The following is a 26235-nucleotide window of genomic DNA, read 5'->3' on the forward strand; positions in this document are numbered from 1 at the left end:
TTATATCACTGGTGGCTACTTAACATACTTAACATTCCCATTATTTTTGCTCTTGCTGCAACTAACCATGTGGAAACCTTGGGATTTTTTTTTATTTTCTCTAGTTTTTCCGACTTTTACTTGTTTTTGTAAAATTAGTATAGTTATGTTAAAGAATTAGGGATTATAAATATATATTGTATTTTTTTTCCATCTATTACTTTACCCTGTTTATTTTTATATTTTTATAGGTTTTGTTTTATTTGCGTAGTTGTTTATTAATTAGATTTTTATTTTCTTTTTTGTTTTCTTTTATATTTGAATTTGTGAACCGTTTCGGTCAGACTTTGTCTGTGAAAGTCGGTATAGAAATGTTTTTAAATAAATAAATAAATAAAATAAATAGTGTACTTGGATTTCATAAAGGCCTTTGACACTGTTCCGCATAGGCAACTTATAAATACGAGACCTATAGTGACTGGGTTAGAAACTGGCTGAGTGGGAGGTGACAAAGGGTAGCAGGAAATAGAGTTTACTCTGAGGAGGGGGGTATTACTAATGGTGCACCTCAGGGAGTTGTTCATGGACCAGATCTTTTCATCATTTTCTTGAGCAACATAGCAGAAAGATTGTCAAGAAAAGTTTGTCTTTCTGCAGATGATAGCAAAATCTGCTAAAGGATAGATAACCAGGACTGTGTGGAAAACATGAGGAGGGATCTAGTGAAGCTCAAACAATGGTCTAGGGTTTGGCAGCTAGGTTTAATGCTAAAAAATGCAGTGTAATGCATTTAGATTGCAAAACCCAAGGAAGAGGTACACTATTGGAGGTGAAATTCTTCTTTTTTTTTTTTTTTTTTTTTTTTTAAAGTTCCATACTGGGTCAGACCAAGGGTCCATCAAGCCCAGCATCCTGTTTCCAACAGTGGCCAATCCAGGCCATAAGAACCTGGCAAGTACCCAAAAACTAAGTCTATTCCATGTAACCATTGCTAATGGCAGTGGCTATTCTCTAAGTGAACTTAATAGCAGGTAATGGACTTCTCCTCCAAGAACTTATCCAATCCTTTTTTAAACACAGCTATACTAACTGCACGAACCACATTCTCTGGCAACAAATTCCAGAGTTTAATTGTGCGTTGAGTAAAAAAGAACTTTCTCCGATTAGTTTTAAATGTGCCCCATGCTAACTTCATGGAGTGTCCCCTAGTCCTTCTACTATCCGAAAGGGTAAATAACCGATTCACATCTACCCGTTCTAGACCTCTCATGATTTTAAACACCTCTATCATATCCCCCCTCAGTCGTCTCTTCTCCAAGCTGAAAAGTCCTAACCTCTTTAGTCTTTCCTCATAGGGGAGTTGTTCCATTCCCCTTATCATTTTGGTAGCCCTTCTCTGTACCTTCTCCATCGCAATTATATCTTTTTTGAGATGCGGCGAAGAAGCATGAAGAAAAGTGGGATCTGAGGGTCATCAAATCTGATGATCTTAAAGTGGCCAAACAGGTGGCTAAAGTGATGGCAAAAGCCAGCAAGATGCTTGGCTGAACAGGGAAAGAAATGGTCAGCTCCAAAATCACCTGCTAGTCCGAACCTGTCGAAACACTTGGAAGTTTGTTTGTAAAAAGCTGGGCCTGAAATATGACCTAACGCCATTAATCAGCATAACACACAATACTCATTTCACCCCTGGCCAAGGAGTATCAGTTTTTTCTAGATGGAAGAGTGAGGGACTGCGATATGTGCATCAAGTGATATGCACAGACACGGGGGTCATGCACAGCTTTCAAGACCTCCAGAAAGCTTACCTCCTCCCTAAATCGGACTTATTTGCCTATCTGCAACTATGGCATTTTATGAGCTCACTCGGGGAGGGCCATAAACAATGGAACAAGTCCCAATCTCTCACCAATCTTATGATGGTGGGGAAAAAGAGAGGCCCGAATATCTCTCGTTTCTATAAAGAATTGTCACTTGACAATTCTTAACCAGTTGTCTTAAACCACTCTATGCAGCCTGGAAGGCCTGGCCCTCATTCCGTCTCTCTTTTAAAGACTTCACAGCTCTTTTCTTGGGCATTAAATCTATTTCAACCAACGAAATCCTGCGGGAGACCCAATATAAATTTCTCTGGCAGGGGTACATCTCTCCAGTCTTAGCCTTTAAATATAAGCTCTGTGCATCACCTACCTGTCAAAAATGTGGACAACAAGCAGGAACATACACCCATTGTTTCTGGGACTGTCCTAAGATAGAAGGATTCTGGAAGGATATTATACAACTCTGCTCGAGGATTTGGGGTTGCCCTCTACCAGGGGACCCTGCCACCTGGCTTTTTGGGGTATTCCAGGAAAATTCCTCAGTTTCTCCTGACCTGATGGCATTCATACCCAAAGCCGCGACGGCGGGGAAGAAAGTAATTTTGGCTGGGTGGGTAATGAAAAATGCCCCGCATGTGGACCACTGGTTCCAGAGAATGCTTAATCTCAGCTCTCACGAGTATCAAATAGCTCTAAATTCAACCGCAAAGAGCAGGGATAAAGTGAATGGGACTTGGGGACCTTTCTTCACTTATATACGACCGTCAGTTGCATCAAGGTAAAGCCATGATGAGGTCTGGCCATCCCAAATCACCGGAGTTGCCCACAGGAGATAATGAAGGCAGGAGAGGCTGCTTTTTGGGGAGGGTGCTCCGGGCCCACCACATTCCGGACCCATCACTACACGGAAGCCTAAACAGCATGCTAGAATAGTTCTCCCACAGCCTGGTTTGCTCTCTGTCTCAACAGCTAGTCTCGACCACTAGCTTGCCCATGTAAGATACCCTAACATACCTACCACTCTAGTAAATAGGGGATGGGGGGGGGAGGGAGGAGGCAGGGAGAAATTTAAAAAATGAAGTTAAATGTGTGACAACCACCAGCTGGACTTTATATTGCCAGAATGTATAAAGCAACGTTAATAATTGTATTTTGTTGTGACATTCTGTGTTCTCGAATGTTTTGTTGTACTGGTTAATCGTATATGTTCAAATAACTTCATAATAAACAGATAAAAAAAAAAAAAAAGAAATGGCCAACAGTAGAAAAAAAGGAGGTGATATTGCCCCTGTACAGATCCCTAGTGAGACTTCATTTGGAATACCATGTATAATTTGGAGACCTCACCTTCAGAAGAATACAAACTGGTTGGAGTCAGTCCAGAAGATAGTTGTTAATAGGGTCGGTGGTTTTTGTTCTAAAGCATATTGGGACAGAGAAAATGCAAGATAGGGGAGTTATGATAGACACATTTAAATATCTCAAAGGTTTCCATGCACAGGAAATGAGCCTCTTTCAATGGAAGGGAGGCTCTAGAATGAGTGATCATGGGATGATGGTGAAAGAAGGTAAAGTGTGGAGTAATCTTAGCAAATATCTCTTTACAGAGAAAGTAGTGGATGCATGGAACAGCCTTTCAGTGGAGGTGGTAGAGATAAAAATGGTATCTTAATTCAAGAAAGCACAGAATAAATACTCTTCCGAGGAAGAGTCAGGAATTGTAAAGCTAAATTAATTGGATAGATGGGAAAACTAGATAGGCCATGTGGCCTTTTTCTGCTTTCATGCTTCTGTTTTTCAACAAATAATAACACAAAGCTGTAAGGGTGCTTTGAGAGAATTCTCTATGAAGCCAGATTAATTTGTTGACAGTGAAGAAATAGAAATATAACAGCATAATCACAGCACAATGAGACTGCACTGATCAGATCTGTAGAAATCATCAAGGCTATTGAAATGCTAAAGGAGGCTAAAGATTAACTAGCATGATAAAGATCAGCATTGAGATTCATTTCTGCCTTGTGGGCCCAATTTATAAGAAATTGTATGATTTAGAAAAATCTAGCCTTTTTAGAATATATAAGAGATAAAATTATAATTTCAACCAGTTGAAAAACATTATGGAAACAAACTAACCCATTGTTGTGTAAGCTTAGGGGCAATGACATATTTAACTGAGTATAACGGCTCAGAAGAGCCGAGTTAGTGTTTACTCTACATTGCTTGGTAAGCACCTCTCCTTAGAAGATATTTTATAATAAAAAGATTTTTCTTACTGGCTTTTGGTATTTAGTGTTTACTAGCACCCCCTACAAAGTAGATTACATGTAACTTTAAAATTACATAGTTATAGTAAAAATAGTCATAAAAATACATTAGTGACCTCCAATTAATTATTATAGGAGATTACAGTATCAAAGCCATAAACTGAAATGTAATCACAAACAAGTATACAAATTACGATAGTTGCCAAATTTTGCTCAGATATCACATTTCCTTCATATATTTATAAATCCGCCCAGTTCCTTATCGGCAATGCATCACTATCCTATTTATATCACATCACATCCATATCCTTCTGATACAATACCACATCCAATTTCCTCCCACTTATCACATCCATATTCCACTCAATGATGTACTGTAACAATACAACAGCAGCCGATCTATCCGACTCTCACTTTCTTAGGCCCCCTAACCAATATAATCTACTCTTTCATAATTACATATCTAACAGAGAGAAGATAATTTCCTAGTCCTGGATTCATGACACCCCAGAACTATCAAAATTCTCATAATAATCCTCAATCAAGACTGAACTACCCATCAGTAACTAATCTATAACCCACAATAAAAGTGAATATTTAACTTCAATAGATATATCAAATTTTCTATTTCCTGAAACCCATTATCTCTCTAGCCTTTAATCATAACACAAAATGCCAAGTATTCAAACAACATTGGAGCAGAAAGTCCTAGAAACTTCTAACATTTGATGGCAACAGGTTCCCCAACCTTGGTGCAATTTCTATAAAGGCTTTAATCCTTTACTGAAGGTATAGCCAGTCAGCGCTTTTGACTAGAACATAATCTTGGCCAAAAACTTGCCAAAGCATAGAAAGTAAGTGACGAGATTTTAAATTTTATATACAATGCAATTTGCTTAATTACCAATATGAGAATAGCAGTTTTAAGCAAGTCTAACACATTTAGTGTAATAGTGCAGTGCACATTATAACATACCTGAACCAGAGTCAAATTTTGTTTCAGATCTGAAAAGGAAACATAAGTATATATTATTATGTTATTTGTTCTAAGTTTAAACATTACATAGAGAGGATAATTTTCAAAAGATTTCTACAGGTAAAGCTGTATTTTATGCGCAGAAATGGTCTTTTACCTGTCTGGTATGCAGTTAAACATATCATGTATGTGTGCAAGTTTACCACTATAGAAAAACACAAACACCCAAACAGTAATCCGAAAGCACATGAAATATAAGCGGAAATACCACAAATCAAAAGTTATCCCATGCTGTTGTAAACACACACCTCCAGAAACTTCTTCAAACCTTTTTTAAACCCAGCTATACTATTAACCTTGACTGTATCTTCATTCCACAGCTTAATTATGTGTTGATTTAAAACGCACATTCTTATCTTTGCTTTATATTTAAATCTATTTATTATAAATTGCAACACATACTGGTACATACATAGTAGTTTCTTACACACACCAATATACAGTAAACAACGCTAACAACATTTTTATAGAGCTATCGTCTACTACCCCAGATCTTGTTTGTTTTAAATGTTTCATGAAGTATCTCCAAGTTCTCGGGCTATTTGAAAGGGTAAATAACTGATCCCTATTTACTTGTTCTACACCTCTCTTGATTTTACAAGCCTCCATTGTATCTACTCTCAGCCTTCTCCAAGCTGAAAAGCCCTAACCTGTTTAGTTTTTCTTTATTAGGAAATAGTTCCACCCTCTATCATTTTTGTTGCCTTTCTTAGTATCTTTCTTAGTTCTGTTCTATCTTTTTGAGACAGGGAGACCAGAAATAGATGAAATACTCAAGGAATAGACATACCATAGATTTATTCAGATGCAGTATGATAGTCACCATTGGGTTTTCTATTTCTTTCCAAATAATTCCTAAGATTCTATTTGCTTTTTTGATCACTGTTGCACACTAAGCTGAGGAACTCAGTGTCTTTTCCATAATGACTCTAAAGTACTTTTTCATGAGTGGGAAAGTCCTAATGTGAAGCCTAGCAGTGCAGTGATACAGTTACAATTATTTTCCCACTTTGTGTATCACTTTGCACTAGTCCAGGGGTGCTGAAACTGGTCCTTACCCCCCCCCCCCCAACAAGCCAGTCGAATTTTCAGGATATCTCTAATGAATATGCATGAGATGTATTTGCATGCACTATTTCCACTGTATGCAAATATTTCTCATGCATATTAATTTGAGATATCCTGAAAACCTGACTGGCTGAGGTGGCTTGAGGACTGGTTTGGGCACCCCTGCACTAGTCCACAGTGAATTTTGACTTTCAGATGCCATTTTTCCCCAGCCCCACAAAGTCCATAAACTGCCTGAATTTTGTTTCAACTGCAAATTTGATCACCTCACTCACTGCTTCCTTTTCCAGATCATTAATGAATACATTAAACAATACTGGCCCCAGTACAAATCCTTGGGGCACTTCACTATTTACCAATCTCCACTGGGAAAACTATTTAGTACCACTCTTTGTTTCCTATCCTTTAACCACTTACCAATCTGTGGACCTCCTTTACGAATCATGTTCCCATAGACAGACAATGGGAAAAAGGCCTTAACAAATCCAGTCCTATACCCGATGTTGCCTCCTATTCCATGAATTTTTAATGTCATAAAGATGCTCTCATGAGGGACTTTATCAAATACCTTCTGAAAATTCAGTTATACTATATCAAGTTGCTCATTCTTAAACACGTTTTTTTATAAATTCAAGAAATAGATTAGTAAAGAATTACTTCCCTTTACTATTGTCATCATAGGCAAAAAATTATGGCAGTATGCCCTAATTATACTTTCATATAGGCCACTCTTACATATAACCAAAGTAAACTGCTAAAAAAATTTAGAAAGATCTATATAACCTTCACTTAATGATTCTCTAATATGGCACTTTCACTAAATGTAAACTACTTTATTAAAAAAAAAAAAAGCACAGTGAAAACCAACTATGCTCATTCCCTCAACTATTCAGCTCTACAATCTCTACCACTCCCTTAGAGAACCTGTGTGCTTATCCTAGGGATGTGCATTCGTTTTCAACGAATGTGCAATCTGCAACGCATAAGTCCCTATTCATTGTATTTGTGGGTTTGCGAAATGCATCGCGATCCCCCACAAATAAAACATATCATATTAGTTTCATTCTTTTGGTTCGCAGTGATTTCTTAGCGGCCATTTGAAATAGGAGAAGGCCATGTGGGAGTATCCATAGCAAAAACCAGCCCTTTCCTGTGAGTCATAAGTAACCTCACAGCCCTGTGTTAGAGTGGGTCAGACAGGATGGCAAGGAATCGAGAATGCAACCTATCAGAGCTAAGCATTTTTCTAATGCAGTCAATTGCTGCTCTCAGTGCTCTGTGACGCTGTTCCTGATAACGCTATACTATTTATATCTTAAACACGCGGCGTGCCATGCTCTTTCTTTGTGGAGGTGGTCCGGGGAGGTGGTTGTACTCAGAGCTAGTCTGAGTGTCTCAAATCTGTATTTATTTATTTATTTAACAATTTTTTATATACCGACATTAAAATACACATCACATCGGTTTACATTATAACATTAAAGAAATGGAAATGGAAATTACAAAGAACAGGGGATGGGGAAAACCGGACAACTAATAATTAAAAGAGTAGGCAAAGGGAGAAGCAGATATGAAGAAGAAAGGCCATTAGCGAGCAGTAAATACGGATGAAACAAAGATATTTACAAAAGCATATAAACAAATGCGTATAACGCATAGCTACTTTGATAGAATTTTCCATTGAAAAAGATATTTGTTCAATTTTCCTGCAGTGCCAGCTAGCCATGCTTTTTTTGACCGCACTTTTTTTTTTTTGATCTCAGAGATTGTAGAGCTGAATAGTTGTCCCACTGAGACAAGCTGTTAGCAGTGGCATTATTTTACCCCCTGGGGTAGGTTGCAAGCAGAATTTGGGTGTTGTGGGTGGGAGATATATTCAATTTCTAGCTAGTTCAATAGAATTTTCCATTGAAAAAGATATTTCTTCGTTTTTGCTGCTGTGCCAAGCCAGGCTTTTTTGTTTTTAACTGCAGTTTTTTTTTATTGAACTCAGATTGTCTCTCTGTGCTCTTTTAAGCCAAGAAGGCAGTGCACTGGGCGTCAGTGGGCAGTTTTGCAAGACTCACATATATTGGGACAGCGGTGCTCTTTTAAGCCAAGAAAGCAGTGCACTGGGCGTCAGTGGGCAGTTTTGCAGACTCACATATATTGGGACAGTGGTGCTCTTTTAAGCCAAGAAGGCAGTGCACTGGGCATCAGTGGGCAGTTTTGCAGACTCACATATATTGGGACAGTGGTGCTCTCTGAAGCCAAATCCCCAGTAGGCCTCTTTTGTAGTTACAAGTTTGGTGTGTGCACATACAGCAGTCCCAGTAGTAGTGTACATCCAGGCACTGCCTCGTGGGCCTGTGGGCAGTTTTGCAGACTCACATGAATTGGGACAGCTGTGCTCTCTGAAGCCAAATCCCCATTAGGCCTCTTTTGGAAATAATTCTTTTAATTGAAATCCCTAGTAGGCAGTGACATTAAATCCATGATGTCAGGGAAAGCTAGATGTGGTCGAGGATTTGGGACTGGCAGAGGAGGCACTGGCAGAGGAGGCACTTCAAAAGGCAGTGCCAGTCCCCCATTAAAGTTAAAAAGGGACCTGTTCCAATCTAAAATCTCTGGAGGGGCAAGCAGTTCCATTCAGAAAAAACAGAAATTTAAAGATGATGCATCGCCACCACCTGTTTCTGACCCTGTAGTTTTGGAGGTGAGGGAAGGGGAGGCTGTGTCATGCAAGACAAAAGGGTGAGACCCAAAAGCAGCAGTGCGACAGCAGACTCTAGTTAGCGACAAATAACCATGATCATGCTAGCAAGACCACAGCACCATTGGTCAGGTAGACAACTATTACAGATACTTATCATGCAATACTCAGATTTTAAAAAGACCTAGCCAAATGGCTATTTAGTGAAATTTGCTTTAGGGATGGGGCAATTCTAATATGCCTTCAATTTGTAAAACCTCTACAACTTGGTAAATCAGTAAAGATATTTCATTAAACATTTTAGCCATTGTGAAATACTTTTTATCTGTGAAATCTTTTGAGATCTCCTAAAAGGCACTTTTTAAGAGCTCTAAAATTTATTTTGTGAATGGAGTCTGTTCATTTTCAGATGAAGGTCCATATTGCTTGAATGACCTCTTCCCAAAGTTCAGCGAAATCAAAGAACACAATTTTCCAAAGCTAGAATGCAGAAGATACTGTGAAATGGTGATACTTTTGATTTGTTATGCGGGCAATTTTCAAACAGCCTGCCTTGCACAAACTTTTTATATAATTTTCAAAATGAAAGTGTATTTTCCTTTTGAAAATTGCCACAAGTAAAACGTACTTACAGACATTTGTACCTGCTTTTCCTGAATGTAAAATTTCTAGGTAAAATAAAGTGTATAAATTTTAAAATACACATATTTATTTATTTATTTATTTATTTGATATACTGACCTTCATGACATGTGTCATATCAGATCGGTTTACATGGAACCTGGGGGTTAACATTGTTTATCAACCAATTAACAATAGGTCATTCACAGGAGGCAAAGTTACATTTAACAAGGGGAAGCAAAACTTGGGAACAGAAGAAAGAAAAGTGAGAGAGATAACCATTGGGAGTATAAGGGGGCTTGGCTAGCAAGGTGAGCTTAAATTGTGGGAATCCTGATTCAGGTCGATTATGGGAAAGCTTGGCGAAATAGCCAGGTTTTGAGTTTTTTCCGAAATGTTTATAGGCACGGTTCCTGTCTGAGGTCCGGTGGAATATTGTTCCAAATGGTAGGACCTGCTATAGAGAATGCTTGTTCTTTAGTGGCAGCGTGGCGAGTGGCTTTGGATGAGGGGGCTTGAAGAGATCCTTTGTATATTTCTCTAATGGGTCTGGATGAGGTGTGGAGTCTGAGTGGGATCTGAAGGTCCAGCAGATGTTTGTGGATAGTTTTGTGGATTATGGTGAGGGACTTGTGTAAGATTCTATAGTTTATTGGTAGCCAATGCAGGTTCCGTAATATGGGAGTGATGTGATCTCTGCAGTTAGTATTGGTCAAGACTCTAGCTGCTGCGATCTGGAGCATCTGTAGTGGTTTTGTGGAGGCGAGGGGGAAGCCCCAGAAGAAGTGTGTTACAGTAGTCGATCTTGGCAAAGAGCATGGCTTGGAGGACTGTCCTGAAATCATGGAAGTAAAGGAGGGGTTTGAGCCTTTTTAATGGATTTCTTTAAATTTAAACGATTGTCAAGGATTACTCCGAGGTCTCTTACATGTGTGATTTGGGTTGTGAGAGGGGAATGAAGCGAGGTGTCGGTGTGGTCAGAGGCGATAATAAGAAGTTCAGTCTTGGAAGCGCTTAGGACCAGGTTCAGACTGTTAAGGAGGTGGTTGATAGATTGAAGGCAATTTTCCCAGAATATACGTGTTTTTGAGAGGGACTCTTTTATGGGGATCAGAATCTGTACGTCGTCTGCGTAGAAATAATGTGTTAATTTTAGGTTTGTTAGCAGCTGACGGAGGGGGAGGAGGTAGATGTTGAAGAGGATGGGGGATAATGAGGATCCTTGGGGAACTCCTACCGATGATTTGATGCTGGGCGATTCTTTGTTGTTGATTTTGACTTTGAAGCTTCGGTTGCTTAGGAAGGAATTGAACCATCTGTGTACGGATCCTGATATACCGATGTCTGAGAGGCGGTTTTTACAGGGTGGAGTGGTTCACCGTATCGAATGCTGCCGAGATGTCAAGTAGAACTAGTAGGAATGCATGACCTTTGTCCAAGCCTATGATGATGTGATCCGTGAGGGAAAGGAGGAGGGTTTCTGTGTTGTAAGATCTGCGGAATCCATATTGAGATGGGTAATTATAGTCACTGGGGAATAAGGGTAGAGAATTTTATGTTCATCAAGGTAATCCGAGAGTTGGGTTTTGACCAGTTTCTCTGTGATTTTAGCGACAAAAGGGAGGTTGGAAATAGGGCGGAAATTGGAGAGATCCTGAGTGTCAAGGTTGGGTTTCTTCAGAAGGGGTTTGAATGAAGCGGATTTTAGTGAGTCTGCATATATTCCGTGAGATAAAGAGCAATTTATGACATCTGCCAGAGGTCTGGAGATGGTGTCTGGGATTCGAAGAAGAAGTTTTGTGGGTAAGTGGTCTGACGGGTGGCTGGATGGTTTCAGTCTCTTCAGGAGGGATTCGAACTCCTTGGCTGTGGTGGGTTCGAAGGTATCAAGTTTGGCTCCGGTGTCAGTAGGAATGGTGGGAGTAATCTGGTGTGGAGTCGTGTTGGAGGGCAGCAGTGCTAGGGTATTTGAGTTTTTTTTTTTAAAGAAAAGAGCAAGTTCTTCTGCTTTGACTTGTGCCTGTTCCTCCGGAATAGCAAGAGGCAATGGTTTTCGTGAGTTGTGAAACGTAGGCAAAGAGGGCCTTAGCATTGAATTGGAGGTATTGGATTCTGCTGGCGAAGAAGTCTCTTTTTGTCCATAGTATGAGGTTTCTATAGCGGTGGAGGGAGCCTCTATAAATGGACAAAGTAGTGGTGCTGGGTGCTTTGTGCCATTGGCGTTCCTTGAGTCTGAGGTCCTGCTTAAATTTTTTAAGTTCTGAAGAGAAACAAGGTTGTTTTCCTTTATGATCCGGATTGATTGTTCTGACTGCTGAGGGGCATAATTTGTTGGCTATTCCCTCTGTGATGTTATGCCAAGTTTGTATGGCTGAGTTGGGGTTGGTTATATCAAAGTTAGAGAGTTCTTTGGAGAGATGTTCGCTAAGGATGTCGGGCGGGCATGACTTCCGGAAGTGGATGGTGGATGGGGGTGGTTCGAGCGTGCTTTAGTCATCAGAGTAGCGGATATCAGTGCGTGGTCTGACCAGAGGACTGGAGTACAGTCGGGGGAGAGGAATATGATAGGCCGGAATTAATGAAAATAAGGTCCAGTGTGTGGCCCGCTCTGTGTGTAGGTTTGTCTATGATTTGTTCAAAGCCCATGGCTCTGAGGGTGGTAAGGAGGGCCTCACAATTGGAGGGTGGAGTAGCATCGACATGGAGGTTGAAGTCCCCCAGGATTATAGCAGGGGAGTCCGTGTTTATGTATTTCATGATGGCTTCTATGAGAGGGAAGGCATCCGTGTCAAGAAGTCCGGGGGGGGGGGCATATACTAAAAGGATTTGAAGCTGGTTCGATTTGATAAAACCTAATTCAAATTTTGAAGAAGTCTTGATTGGTTGGTTAGAGAAGTTGAGAGCTTTTTTTGCTGCTAAAAGAAGACCGCCTCCTCTTTTTTTTTGTCTGGGAATAGAAAAAATGTCATAACTGTGAGTAGGTAGTTGGTTTATAAGGGCAATGTCTGAATTTCTGAGCCAAGTTTCTGTGATGGCGCAGATGTCCGGTTTCGAATCCATAAGAACATAAGAAAATGCCATACTGGGTCAGACCAAGGGTCCATCAAGCCCAGCATCCTGTTTCCAACAGTGGCCAATCCAGGCCATAAGAACCTGGCAAGTACCCAAAATCTAAGTCTATTCCATGTTACCATTGCTAATGGCAGTGGCTATTCTCTGTGAACTTAATAGCAGGTAATGGACTTCTCCTCCAAGAACTTATCCAATCCTTTTTTAAACCCAGCTATACTAACTGCACTAACCACATCCTCTGGCAACAAATTCCAGAGTTTAACTGTGCGTTGAGTAAAAAAGAACTTTCTCCGATTAGTTTTAAATGTGCCCCATGCTAACTTCATGGAGTGCCCCCTACTCTTTCTACTATCCGAAAGAGTAAATAACCGATTCACATCTACCCATTCTAGACATCCATGAGACAGTCATTTGGAATGTGAGTTTTCTTTGTTAGGGACTGAGCATTGAATAGTGATAGTGTGAAGAGTGCGAGTCCTATTAGTTGAGAGAGGGGAGAGGCCATGATAGAGATGAGGGATCTGGAGGGTCGGCTCGAAAGTTGTGGTGGTAACTTTAATCGAGAGATGTGGTGGTGATATATAATGGGGATGGGGTAAGATTGCATCTTGTTTTTTGCTTCTTAAGATGTGTGTTATTGGATACATTGGTTGGGGTGAGGCACTGATCCAGGTGTTGGTCTGGTGATAGAGAATGTTGAGATTACTACCTGATAATCTCCTTTTCCTTAGTGTAGACAGATGGACTCAGAACAAATGGGGATAGTATCCGCGTGCTAGCAGTTGGAGACGGATCTGACGTCAGCACGGGGTACATATATCCCCACAGGAAGCATAGCAACTTAGTAATCTTCCTTGCAAAAGCTGTTATGGATGTGTGTGCTGACGCTCAGTGAAAAGTGAAACAGGATTCCCCTGACCGATTGATAGTAGCTGGAGACCGCCAGCATTCACAACCGGAAGGCATTGACACCTGGTAGAGTGTACGCTCTTATGTAAACAAATGACATGGCTTACCTTGAATCGGTGAAACCCATGTACACAGGCAGCTGGGCGGGATGCTGAGTCCATCTGTCTACACTAAGGAAAAGGAGATTATCAGGTAGTAATCTCAACATTTCCTGGCGTGTAGCCAGATGGACTCAGAACAAATGGGATGTACAAAAGCTTTACTCCCAGCCTGGGCGGGAGGCTGCCTGAGGACCATGTAGGACCGCCCTCGCAAATGCTGAGTCCTCCCTAGCCTGGACATCCAGACGATAGAATCTGGAGAAGGTATGGAGGGAGGACCACGTCGCCGCTTTACAGATTTCTGCAGGCGACAGCAGCCTGGATTCTGCCCAAGATGCCGCTTGTGCTCTGGTAGAATGAGCCTTGACTTGTAGAGGCGGAGACTTCCCGGCCTCCACGTAAGCTGCTCTGATAACTTCTTTAATCCAGCGGGCGACGGTGGGCCACGAGGCCGCTTCACCTTGCTTCTTCCCGCTGTGCAGGACGAACAGATGGTCCGTCTTTCATAGTTCTTGTGTCACTTCCAGATATCTGGGTAGCAATCTGCCAACGTCGAGATGGCGTAATAAACGCCCTTCTTCAGATTTCTTCAAACCCGCCGTGGTAGGCAAGGATATGGTTTGGTTAAGATGAAACTGTGAAACCACTTTAGGTAGAAAGGAGGGAACCGTACGAAGATGGATAGCTTCAGGAGTGATTCTGAGAAAGGGATCACGGCAGGACAGTGCTTGTAGCTCTGAGATGCGGCGTGCTGAACATACCGCCAATAGGAACACCATCTTCAAGGTTAGAGACCGGAGAGACAGGCCCCGAAGGGGTCTGAAGGTGGATCCCGTGAGGAAATCCAAAACAAGATTAGATTAAGGTTCCATAAGGGCACAGGCCACTTTAGTGGCGGACGAATATGCTTGACTCCTTGCAGGAAGCGAGCAACATCTGGGTGCTTGGCGATAGTCTTGCCATCCCTCCTGGGACCATAGCAAGACAGCGCAGCCACCTGGACTTTGATGGAGCTGAGGGAGAGACCCTTCTGAAGTCCATCCTGCAGAAAATCCAACACAATAGGGATTGTGGTTGTATGTGGGTTGGTGCCATGAGTGTCGCACCATGCTTCAAATACTCTCCAGATCCTTACGTAGGTGAGGGATGTGGAAAACTTGCGAGCTCGGAGGAGTGTATCTATCACGGGCTGAGTAACCTCTTTTCATTAGTCTAGCCCTCTCAATGGCCAGACCGTAAGAGAGAATTGAGCTGGATCCTCGTGAAGGATGGGACCTTGATGTAGAAGGTCCCGGAGAGGAGGCAGGGGAAGAGGCTCCCCTGCCAGTAGTCTTCTCATGTCCACGTACCAGGGTCTTCTTGGCCAGTCTGGTGCCACTAGAAGAACTAGGCCCCGGTGTTTCCGGATCTTGTGGATGATGGCGCCCAGCAGAGGCCACGGAGGAAAGGCATATAGCAGAGTCCCCGGAGGCCATGGCATCGATTCCATGCGAGAACGGGTCGCGCTTGCGGCTGAAGTATCTGGGTACTTGAGCGTTGGACTTGTCCGCCAGTAAATCCATGTCCGGAATCCCCCAGTGATCCACAATCATCTGGAAGGCTGTAGGTGACAGCTGCCACTCTCCCGGATTTAGGCTTTCTCTGCTGAGGAAGTCTGCCGTGGTATTGTCCTTCCCGGCAATGTGGACGGCGGAGATGTCCTGAAGATTCGCCTCTGCCCAAGCCATCAGTGGGGCGATCTCCAGAGATACTTGTCGGCTTCTGGTTCCGCCCTGACGGTTGATGTACGCCACCGTGGTGGCGTTGTCGGACATCACTCTGACTGCTCTGTTCTTCAGTCTGTGAGAAAATCGAAGGCATGCCAAACTGACTGCCCGGGCCTCTAGACGGTTGATGTTCCATGCTGACTCTTCTCTGTTCCACCGCCCTTGTGCGGTGAGTTCTTCGCAGTGTGCTCCCCAGCCGCTCAGGCTGGCATCTGTGGTGAGCAAAGTCCACGTGGGTGAAGACATCTTCGACCCCCTGCTCATGTGGTTGGGCTGCAACCACCACCGCAACTGGGTCCGCACTCTGGCTGGCAGATGAAGGTGCGTGGAATAGTTCCGTAGACGGGGGCTCCAGCAAGAGAGCAGGGAGTGTTGTAGAGGTCTCATATGGGCCCTCGCCCAAGGGACCACTTACAGGGTGGATGCCATGAACCCAAGAACCTGCAGATAATCCCAGGCTATGGGCCGACTGGCTCCCATCAAATACTGGATACGCTGCTGAAGTTTCAACTTTCTCTTGGTAGTGAGACTGACTGAGTCTGCTCGGGTGTCGAACTGTACTCCCAGGTATTCCAGTGAATGGGAAGGCTGTAGGCAGCTCTTGCTGAGGTTGATTACCCAGCCCAAACTTTCCAGAAGGGCGATTAATCTGTCGGTTGTCCGAAGGCTCTCCTCTCGAGATTTCGCCCTGATCAGCCAGTCGTCTAGGTAGGGATGGACCAGAATTCCTTCCCGCCTTAGTGCCGCTGCTACCACTACGACCACCTTGGTGAATGTCCGAGGTGACGTGGCCAACCCGAAGGGCAGAGCCCGAAACTGGAAGTGGCGGCCTAGAACCTTGAAGCGTAGGTAGCGCTGATGATCCGGATGGATCGGGATATGCAGGTATGCCTCTGACAGGTCTAATGCCGTGAGGAATTCTCCCGGTTGTACCGCCGCCTTGACGGAGCGCAGAGTCTCCATGTGGAACCTCGGTACCCGTAAGTATCGATTGACTGACTTGAGGTCCAGCACAGGCCGAAAGGTGCCCCCTTTCTTGGGTACCATGAAATAAATGGAATAGTGTCCAGAATTCACTTCCCAGGCAGGTACTGGGATGATGGCTTTCAAGGACAGGAGCCTCGCCAGGGTAGCTTCCAATGCTGCCTTCTTGTGTATGGGACAGGAAGATTCCACAAACTTGTCCGGAGGGAGATGATGAAAGTCCAGATAATATCCCTCCCGGATAATGGCGAGGACCCACTGGTCCGACGTGATCTCGACCCATCTGGGGTAGAAGAGGGTTAACCTGCCCCCTATGGCTCCGTCCCCCAGATGAATCGGCGGATTCTCATTGGGAGGCGCGGCCGGGACCGGAGCCCGGGCCTGCTCCCCTCTTGCGCTGCTTGGTCCGAAAGGACTGATTCCTGGCCTGAGGACGTGGTGCCTGGTAGCGACTCCTGTAAGGAACAAAGCGCTGTGACCTCCTGCCCCTGGAGGGCCTCGGCAAGGCGCGCTGGCCCCTTCTGAACCGATCTTCTGGCAGTCTAGGCACTGGAGAGGCACCCCATGTACTGGCCAGTTTATCCAGGTCGCTGCCAAATAGGAAAGAGCCCTTAAAGGGCAATCTGGTGAGACGAGTCTTTGAAGGCGCATCAGCCGACCATCTCCGGATCCAGAGCTGCCTCCTGGCGGCTACGGAGGAAGAGATCCCCTTAGCTGTTGTCCGGACGAGGTCTGATGCAGCATCCGTGAGGAACGAAAGAGCTGACTCCATGTCCGCTGCTGGAGCGTTGTTCCTAACCTGTGACAAACAGGCACGTGTCACCACTGTGCAGCAGGTCGCAATCCGCAAAGATAGAGCTGCCACCTCAAAGGTCTGTTTCAGAATGGCGTCCAGTCACCGGTCATGAGGCTCCTTGAGGGCCGTCCCCCCTTCGACTGGAATGATAGTGCGCTTTACCACCGCGCTAATCAAGGCGTCCACCTGAGGGCATGCCAGCAGGTCCTGTATAGCCGGTGCCAATGGGTACATGCCCGTCAGGGCCCGGCCCCCTTTGAAGGAAGCCACTGGTGCTGGCCATTCTAAATCTATCAGTTGTTGTGCTGCTTGCAAAAATGGGAAATGGCGGGCTGTAGGACGAAGACCTTCCAGCAGGGGGTTCTGCGCAGAGGGTACCAAAGCGCTGGGGCCTGTAATATCCAACTCCGCCAGACACTGAGACACTAGGTCGGAGAGATCCTCTTTGGGGAAGAACCGCCTCATGGTTCTATATGGCTCAATCCCTGGGGGAAGTTCCCCCTCGTCCGGGAGTTCGGACTCATCCGGTGAAACTTCCTCGTCGGACTGATCTGGACTGTCCAGCGGCGGGAGGACCCACTCACGATAAGGGCGTGAGGGTCCAGGAACAGGATCCTCAGGAGCCGCCACCGCAGCGGCAGCCGCAGCAGCCGCCGCAGTCGCAGCCACCACAGGAACCGCAGCAACCACAGGAACAACAGGAACAGCAGGAACCGCAGGGCCTGGACGAGAAGCCGTTTGCATCTGTACAAAGGCATGAATCCCCTTAAAGAGATCCACCCAGGAAATGGAAGCAGCCTCTAATCGCCGGGGTACGAGATCCCCCGGGATTCCCGATTGGTCGAGACTGCCCGCTAAATCCGGGGTAGCCCCTGGGGAACTGTCAGCAAATCGTGGCTGCGACGGGGCCTGGCCCGAGGGTCCCATGGCCTCCTCACTTTGGGCACATAGGGAGTCTGGCTCTTCACTGTGCGTGGCTCTAAGCTGGCATGCAGAGCAGAGGCCAAGGGCTTTAATGCCTAAAGCAGGCGACGCCCCCGCTGAAGATGCTGATGCGTTCTGTTCCATTGAAAGAGAAGCGGCAATACTATACACTTAATATAAAAGGCGCGCAATAATTATAATATGCGGCAGCAATAGGCGCTTAATACAACAGGCGCACAATAATAATAATATGCGGCAGCAATAGGCGCTTAATACAACAGGCGCACAATAATAATAATATGCGGCAGCAATAGGCGCTTAATACAACAGGCGCACAAAATGAACAATATGTTCGCAGCCCTAGGCGGTCATGAAAACAGCTCAAGTGTATGCAATATGCTCTCAGCAATATGCAGCCCACAATACCTGCATAAAGGCTGTCAATAAGCGCTCAGCAATAAGCGATTAGTAATACACGCTCAATAGCATTCAATAGGCCTTCAGCAATATGCGGTTAGCAATACACGCTCAATAGCATTCAATAAGCTTTCAGTAATATGTGGTTAGCAATACACTCTCAATAGTATTCAATAGGCTTTCAGCAATATGCAGTTAGCAATACACGCTCAATAGCATTCAATAGGCTTTCAGCAATATGCGGTTAGTAATACACGCTCAATAGCATTCAATAGGCTTTCAGTAATATGTGGTTAGCAATACACTCTCAATAGTATTCAATAGGCTTTCAGCAATATGCGGTTAGCAATACACGCTCAATAGCATTCAATAGGCTTTCAGCAATATGCGGTTAGCAATACACGCTCAATAGCATTCAATAGGCTGTCAGCAATATGCGGTTAGCCATATACGCTCAATGGCATACAATATGCTCCTAGCAACATGTGGTTAGCAATATACGCTCAATGGCAATCAATATGCTCTCAGCAATAGGCGGTCAGCAATACCCGCTCAGTGGCATATAATATGCTCGTAGCAATATGCGGTTAGCAATATGCCCTTAGTAAGAAGGCAATATACGCACAAAGAGACATAGAGCCGCGCCTATTATGGGCGCTCAATACCTGAACAAGGCCCACAAAATGGTGCCCTCCACGGCGTGCCACGCCGCCGATCCTCTGTTCCTCAGAGACCAGAAATAAGAGATGTACGCCTTACCTGATCCTCGGCGCTTCCCGGCTGGAACCCGGGCGGTCTCCGGCTGCGGAGGGAGAGGGCAAGTACCTTCACCGCCGTGTTTGAGGATATGCACCCGCTGCCTCGTCCACGCCGGGACCGAGGCGCCTCGAAAGCCTCACCCGAACCTCGCCCGGGGGCTGTGTCCCTGCCGCGATTCGGCCACCGGACCGAGGACTTAAACCTCCGGGGGATCATGGAAATCACCTCGGGAAACTCTACTGGGGGAGGGACCTTAGGGTATCACCACAGGAGTGCGGGGCTCGATGCTGTAGAAGTTTTAGTAAGTAGAAAAGTAGATTTGGAAAACACGCTCAGCAAGCATGCAGGCTCTCCAAACTGCTTTGGAGACGGAAATTACTAAGTTGCTACGCTTCCTGTGTGGATATATATACCCCGTGCTGACGTCAGATCCGTCTCCAACTGCTAGCATGCGGATACTATCCCCATTTGTTCTGAGTCCATCTGGCTACACGCCAGGAAATAGTTGATGTTTAGCCTTGCGCCTATGTCGTCTGCAAAGTGAGGTGAAGGTGAGGTGACCACAGGCACAGGTTCGCATGAAGGGGCGCACAAAGGGGCTGGCCCCTTTGTCGCGCTCCTTCGGCGCGTGGCGCCGATGTGTAAGCCCTAATTTAAAGGGCTGCTGCTCCCAGGTTTCTCAGCCTCCGATTGGCCGTCTGGTCGGGGTGGGCGCGGCTTCGGGTATCCTCGGCGGCGGCGGCGGCCTGTGATGGTTGGCTCTGCAGATTCGGAGGAAGGGGCCTCTTACTGCCGAGGTGGGTCGCCGTGCAGGGAAGGGTCTCCTGACCCTGTACTGGGCTGGGTCGTCTTTCTTCGCCGAGGCCGCAGGGAGAAAGGAGGGCGCCGATGTGTAAGCCCTAATTTAAAGGGCTGCCGCTCCCGGGTTTCTCGGCCTCCGATTGGCCGTCTGGTCGGGGTGGGTGCGGCTTCGGGTATCCTCGGTGGCGGTGGCGGCGGCCTGTGATGGTCGGTTCTGCAGAGTCGGCGGAAGGGGGCCTCTTACCACCGAGGTGGGTCGCCGTGCAGGGAAGGGTCTCCTGGCCCTGTGCTGGGCTGGGTCGTCTTTCTTCGCCGAGGCCGCAGGGAGAAAAAAGCATATGTGCATCACTATTTGATCTTGACCAAACCATGCCCTTGAGAGTGCCTCCCCTCATTCTGGCTCAAAGTGCACAGGCTATGGAATGCCATGCATACTTTTAGCTGGATTGAGTCAAGGTAATTTTAAGATAGACTCACATAGCTTTAAAAATTGTCCTCTATGAAGGTAATTTTTAAACCCCATTGCTAGCCAAAAGCAAATTTTCAAAGGAACACTCTCTGTGGCATTTCCCTTTGAAAATTCAGGGCAGTCAGCTCCACCAGGTACTTTTGTACCTACAAAATATCACGATTTTGCCTGCTGTGCAGTCTTGCCATGCCAAGGTTCAGCCTATTGTGCAGACTTCCTTCCACCAGGAATCCTCAGTGAGCCTTGCTCATTGCCTTGCCAGTTGCCTCCTCACCTAATATACTATGCTCAAGCCCTAGCCCTACTTTACCCAGTCTGCTCAATGCCTCAGTGCTTCTTCATTGAGTCACCTCGGCTCTCTTACCTTGCCATTCTACCTTGTGGTCTACCCAGGCCTCCTGCCTTACCTTGTGGCCTCTCTTGGCCTGTCTTGCTCTGTAGCCTCTCTAGGCCTCTTTCCTTGCTTTGGGCCCTTGCAGGTCTTCTGGCCTTGCTTTGCACCCTCTCAGGCCTCCCTGCCATGCCCTGTATCAGCCTGGGCTTTCCTGTTTTGCCTTGCGGCCTCTGGGCCTAGTAGGTTTACCTTGCTAATCTTGTGCCCCGTTGGGCTTTCTTGTTTCCTGTTACTTGTCTAGTCCTGTACTTTCTGGTTCCTGTGTAGTCCTGGCCTTGCTTGTGCTCTGTGTCCAAGTCCCTGTCTCAGTCTGTGATTTGTATCCAGTCTCAGCCTATGCTCTGTACCTAGCCCTGCCTCATCCAGCCAGACTTGACTTGCCTTGCCACCCTGATGTTCCACAGAAGACAAGTCCTACTGGCCCTCAGAACCCAAGGGCTCAACCTGTGGGGGAGAGGACTGGTCTCTGTTGGGGTACTCCCTGCTTCCAGCCTGGCAGTCCTCGATACAAACTTAAAAGTCAGTACCATAAACCCTGTGCAGAGATTCTAAAATGAAAATCATGCATGCATGCAGGGATTAAGTTTTTGCTATCCCTAGGCACTGATGGCATTGTCATACCAAAGGTCGGGCAACAGGGAGCAGAAGGTCTGAGGCACAGCCCCACAGTTTCCTATGGCAGCTCTGGGGTAGATTCTGTGGTTCAAATTAGAAAATTCTGAAGCACATTGACATATTTCTATTTTTTATGCTATATAAATAAAGTAGTTTTTGAGGAGGGAATAAGGAAACAGATCAGAGGAGAGAGGATCTGAAATCAATTTCTGGGGAGAAGAAAGAGGTAGGAAGGAAGGGAGTTTTTAGAACAAAGGGAATAGAGTTTGAGATCAAGGGAGGATGAAACCAAACTGTAGTGTGGGGGAGATGGGAAGTTGTCCCTACCTTGCTCTGGTCCTGCTCCCCTTGTATCCTCATCCACCCTTTAACTTCTCAAGTAATTTGGCATATACTTAACACACCTGGCGCTGATAACTTCTCTCTCACACTGACCCCATGCTTTCTTTCTTTTTTTTTAAAATTATGTTTATTAATCCGAAAAGCATGAAAATACACGATATACAATCAGCCATTAAAAGACCGAAATTACAAAACTGGTGATGAAATAACCAATAACAATAACAGATACATGCTATCTGCAGAATAGTTTTTTGTTGTTGTTGTTTTCAACCTTGTAACCCTATCCCACACATTCATTCCACATTCATTCAGCGCTCAACCCTATCAACAGACATTTTTATCTATTAAATAGTTTCTCCATTCTGTCCTATAAAGAAAAATATTTCCTCTGATATATTAAAAGACCTATGTCCCTGTAGTTCTCAAAACCTTAGTTTTTCCATCAAAGCATATATGCATGCATTTCTACTTTCCAATCTGAAAAGGCAGGCAACATTTCAGTGTTCCAGACAGATAATTATAACTTTTATAGCAATGGTAAATGAGATGCCTTATAGTTTATGACTTCCTGCAGTTCGAATGACTGTTCGAACCAATGTAAATATATCATCCCATGGAATCGATCTTCCCAGTAATTCTTTTTCTATTACACACAGACACCCCCCAACCAATCCCTCTCATCCCCCAGCTTCTCTCTTAAACCCTCCAAAGATCTCTCTCCAAATCTCTCCTAACTTCCCCAAAATGAGCCCTACTTACTGCCCCAGCTCTGCCTTACCACCCAGCTGATTCCTTTCTTAGGATTTCTCTTTCAGTCCCTTCTCCCACTGACACATAATAATCCCCCTTTCATGCTCTCCTCTCCACCAATACTCCCACTCCCATGATCCCCCTCTCATCCCCACTTCTCTAGCTCTATCACTGCAGCTGATCTAAGTGAGCAGGAGGAGAAGGACAAAGGAAATGATGGACAGAAGAGGAAAATCTGAATTAAGGAACAGAGTGGCTCTTTGCTCTGGGTAGTCTGACCAGCCTCACCATTTTCCCTTCTGTTCCCTGCAGGGACTGGATTAAGGAGTAAAGCAATTTTTCTTTGCTCTCCTCTGTTCCTTCCAGCCATACCTCCTTCCTTCCTTTCCCTACACAGGACAGGAGGGGAGGGGATGGATTAGGAAACAAAGCAGTTCTGTGTTGTGTGCTCCAGCCTTGTTTCCTCCCCTCCTGGGAGAGGCAGAGAGGGGATGGAATAGGATACAGAGGGATGCTCCCAAATAAGTGTGATTCGGCCCAGTTGGGATATAGAATATCTTCAATCAGCCTGCTGCTCCCAGATTTTTGCTGTCCTAGGTACAGGGCAAGTGTGCCCATTACAAATCCAAACCTGTTAATTAGTTAACCAATTTCTTTTTTTTTTTTTTGAACCAGCACTTTCCTCCTGGTTCCTTTGGGCTGGGATCCTTTGCCCTGAACCTTTATTCACAACTATCCAGGAATTTTCCCCCCATTTTACATTCCCTCCCAGTTTATTTTAGTCTACTCATTGCAGCTACAGTCCTCAGCCCGGGGGGGGGGGGGGGCATACAATATGCGTTGTGTACCAGGGCTCCTTCCACAACCCTGTGAACATGGGTCCTAAATCTTCTCTTTAGTATGCTTTGATACCCCTCCCCCAATCCACTCTGCCTTACCCTCCTGATTTTCCCCCAATCTGGCTTGCAAGAGGGGTAGTGCTTAATACTGCATCAGTTAATTCTGCTGCATGTGGCCAGTATGGAGGATTGGGAGATGTGTATTGGGGAATGGAGGCGGGAGGGAAGTCCGATGCCTCTGGCTCTGAAACAGCAGCAGCTCTAAGCTTGTCCTGACATAGCACTGCTAGTCCCTGCTTGTGATATCACAGGTCACAGACAAACAAACAAAATGTGCTTTGACCAGTTACAAGTATTGAATGTACTGTGACATAAATTACAACAAACTGATAAACAATTATGTTACCTTTCGGATAATCGCTTCCCTTAGAACTTGTTTCTTCATAGTAATACACTGTCCCATGTTTCCACAAGCAGCAGCACTAATGAATGTAAAACTTTTTAAAGTGTTCAGAACTTTATAGTACCTCACACCTGCCTTGCATATCACCAGAATTATTACATCATCAGGATTGTGACACCATCAAGTCAGACAAGTACCCTGTGCTTTTACTAAAAAATCAAGTGAAAGCAGTTAGGTATCCTATCATAGAGTTACATGCTTTTGGATTACCATAACTTTTAGTTTCTTTACCATGTACTGCAACTTATAATAAAGTTCGTTGATTAAGCTGAAATAGAAAGGGGCAGCAAGGCAAAAATCAATTGATAACCAAAACATAAATATTGTCAACAGTTTCCATTATAAGTTCAGGGTTTCCCAACCAGTGTGCCATGGCACTGTGATATGCCTTCAGACCTGATCAGGAGTGCCACAAAAAAGGCACCACTGCCTGATACTCAGATCTACACCAATCCCTGAGCTCTGCTTTCAAGAGGCATCTGCAGTTGCTCTTAAACCTTTAGGGACACCTTCCTAGCTACAGCCCCAGAGTGTAGAAATTAATGGGCAGCATCAGGACATGGATTGCTGGGATCCATTATGTGCAGCACTCACATTGCACACAATACCTCCTCATAAACCCCATATGGGTCCTTCCATTCTCTGTCTTATTCAAATGCTGAGAAAGATAGGAAAAGCGTATACTAAGAACTGGATGCTTACTCACTGTCAGGCCGATACAGTACAGTGAGCTCCGGTGAGGCACACTGTTAGCCCAGATTTGGAAGCGCTTTTTTGACTTGCTAGCTTTACCCCTTATACAGTAAGGGGTAATAGCATGTCGAAAACACGCGTCCAACCCCCCCTCCCCCCGAAACTAATAGCGCCCGCAACATGCAGATGCCCTATTAGTTAGTCCCACGCGATTCAGTAAGTAAAATGTGCAGCCAAGCCGCACATTTTACTTTCAGAAATTAGCGCCTACCGAAAGGCTGGCGTTAATTTCTGCCGGCGCCGGGGAAGTGTACAGAAAAATAGAAAAAACTGCTTTTCTGTACACTCTCCGACTTAATATCATAGCGATATTAAGTCGGAGGCCCCAGAAGTAAAAAAAAAAAAAAAAAAAAAGTAAAAATCGGCCTGCGGGTCAGAAGACAGACGCTCAATTATGCCAGCATCTGTTTTCAGAACCTGTGGCTGTCAGCGGGTTTGAGAACAGACGCCGGCAAAATTGAGCATCGGCTGTCAAACCCGCTGACAGCCACCGTTCCTGTCAAAAAGAGGCGCTAGGGACGCACTAGTGTCTCTAGCGCCTCCTTTTACCGCAGGCCCTAATTTGCATAGGCCATCCTCCTAAATCGCGCGCCCAGGAGAATGGCCTGGGTGCTCACCCTCTCTCCCGCGCATTTTTCTGTATCGGCCTGTGAGTGTTCAGATCAGCAGTACTGGAAGCTGAATGCAGCAGCCAAGGTAACTGAGCTGGCTACTTACACCACAATGAAGGGGGAAAAGGAAGAAGAGTAAAAGAGGTTCTGGGATTAGTTAGGGGAGAAAGAGGAAGAAAAGTCAGGGAAGTTCTGGGATTAATTAGGGGAGGAAGAAGTAAGATCAGAAGAGGGAGGATCTTGGATCAGGGGCAGGGGGATCTGGGGAGAAAGGATAGGCAGGAAGGAATGGAGGTTCCAGGATCTGAACGAAAGAATCCATGATGAAGGGGAGTAGTTTCCAAATAATGTTTGGGTGATGGAAAGGAGGTATCTCATCCCAACTTTGGTCCTGCTCTCCCTTGCATCCCTATCCCCCCCTCTAACCTCCCACTTAATCTGGCACACATACATACACACCTGGGGCAGGTTCCTTCTTCTCTTTAACCACTGCCTCCCTTCCTACCTCTCTCATATCCACACTCATGCCCCCCAAATATCTCTCTCATATCCACACTCATGCCCCCCAAATATCTCTCTCATATCCACACTCATGCCCCCCAAATATCACCCTCTCATTGCCTCCTCTCCATCCCCTACCCACCTCCTCTCCCTCTCACAAGATCCCCCTCTTATCCCTAGTTTACATCTCCATTACTGCAGCTGATCCCAGCTAGCAAGAGGAGGATAGCAATGGCTATAACAGGACAGGAGAGCAGGGGCTGGATTAGGGAGCACAGCAGTATTTCCTTGCTCTGTTCTGTCCCCTCCAGCCTCACCCATCCCCAGGAGAGGAGGAATGGATCAGGATGCAGAGAGTTGTTCCATACTGAGTGGCTTTCAGCACAGCTGTAAAGCAGAAATTCTGATGCCCCCAGATTTTTGCCACTCTAGGTACAGGCTTAGTGTGCCTATTGGCAAATCCCAGCCTACTTGCATGCTATGTGA

General features: G+C 45.2%; 1 protein-coding gene across 6 annotated transcripts in view; it reads right to left on the reverse strand.

Annotated features, from left to right (window-relative positions):
• MSRB3 (methionine sulfoxide reductase B3) overlaps nt 1-26235 on the reverse strand; it is a 292235-nt gene that overhangs the window by 75247 nt on the left and 190753 nt on the right. For all 6 annotated transcript variants that reach the window (XM_029615739.1, XM_029615744.1, XM_029615742.1 and 3 more), the window contains exon 5: nt 5043-5071. In XM_029615739.1, the coding sequence (XP_029471599.1) occupies nt 5043-5071 (29 nt within the window). The remainder of the gene's footprint in view (nt 1-5042; nt 5072-26235) is intronic.

The sequence above is a fragment of the Rhinatrema bivittatum genome, chromosome 9 (genome assembly GCF_901001135.1).
Source record: "Rhinatrema bivittatum chromosome 9, aRhiBiv1.1, whole genome shotgun sequence".
Classification (NCBI taxonomy): domain Eukaryota; kingdom Metazoa; phylum Chordata; class Amphibia; order Gymnophiona; family Rhinatrematidae; genus Rhinatrema; species Rhinatrema bivittatum.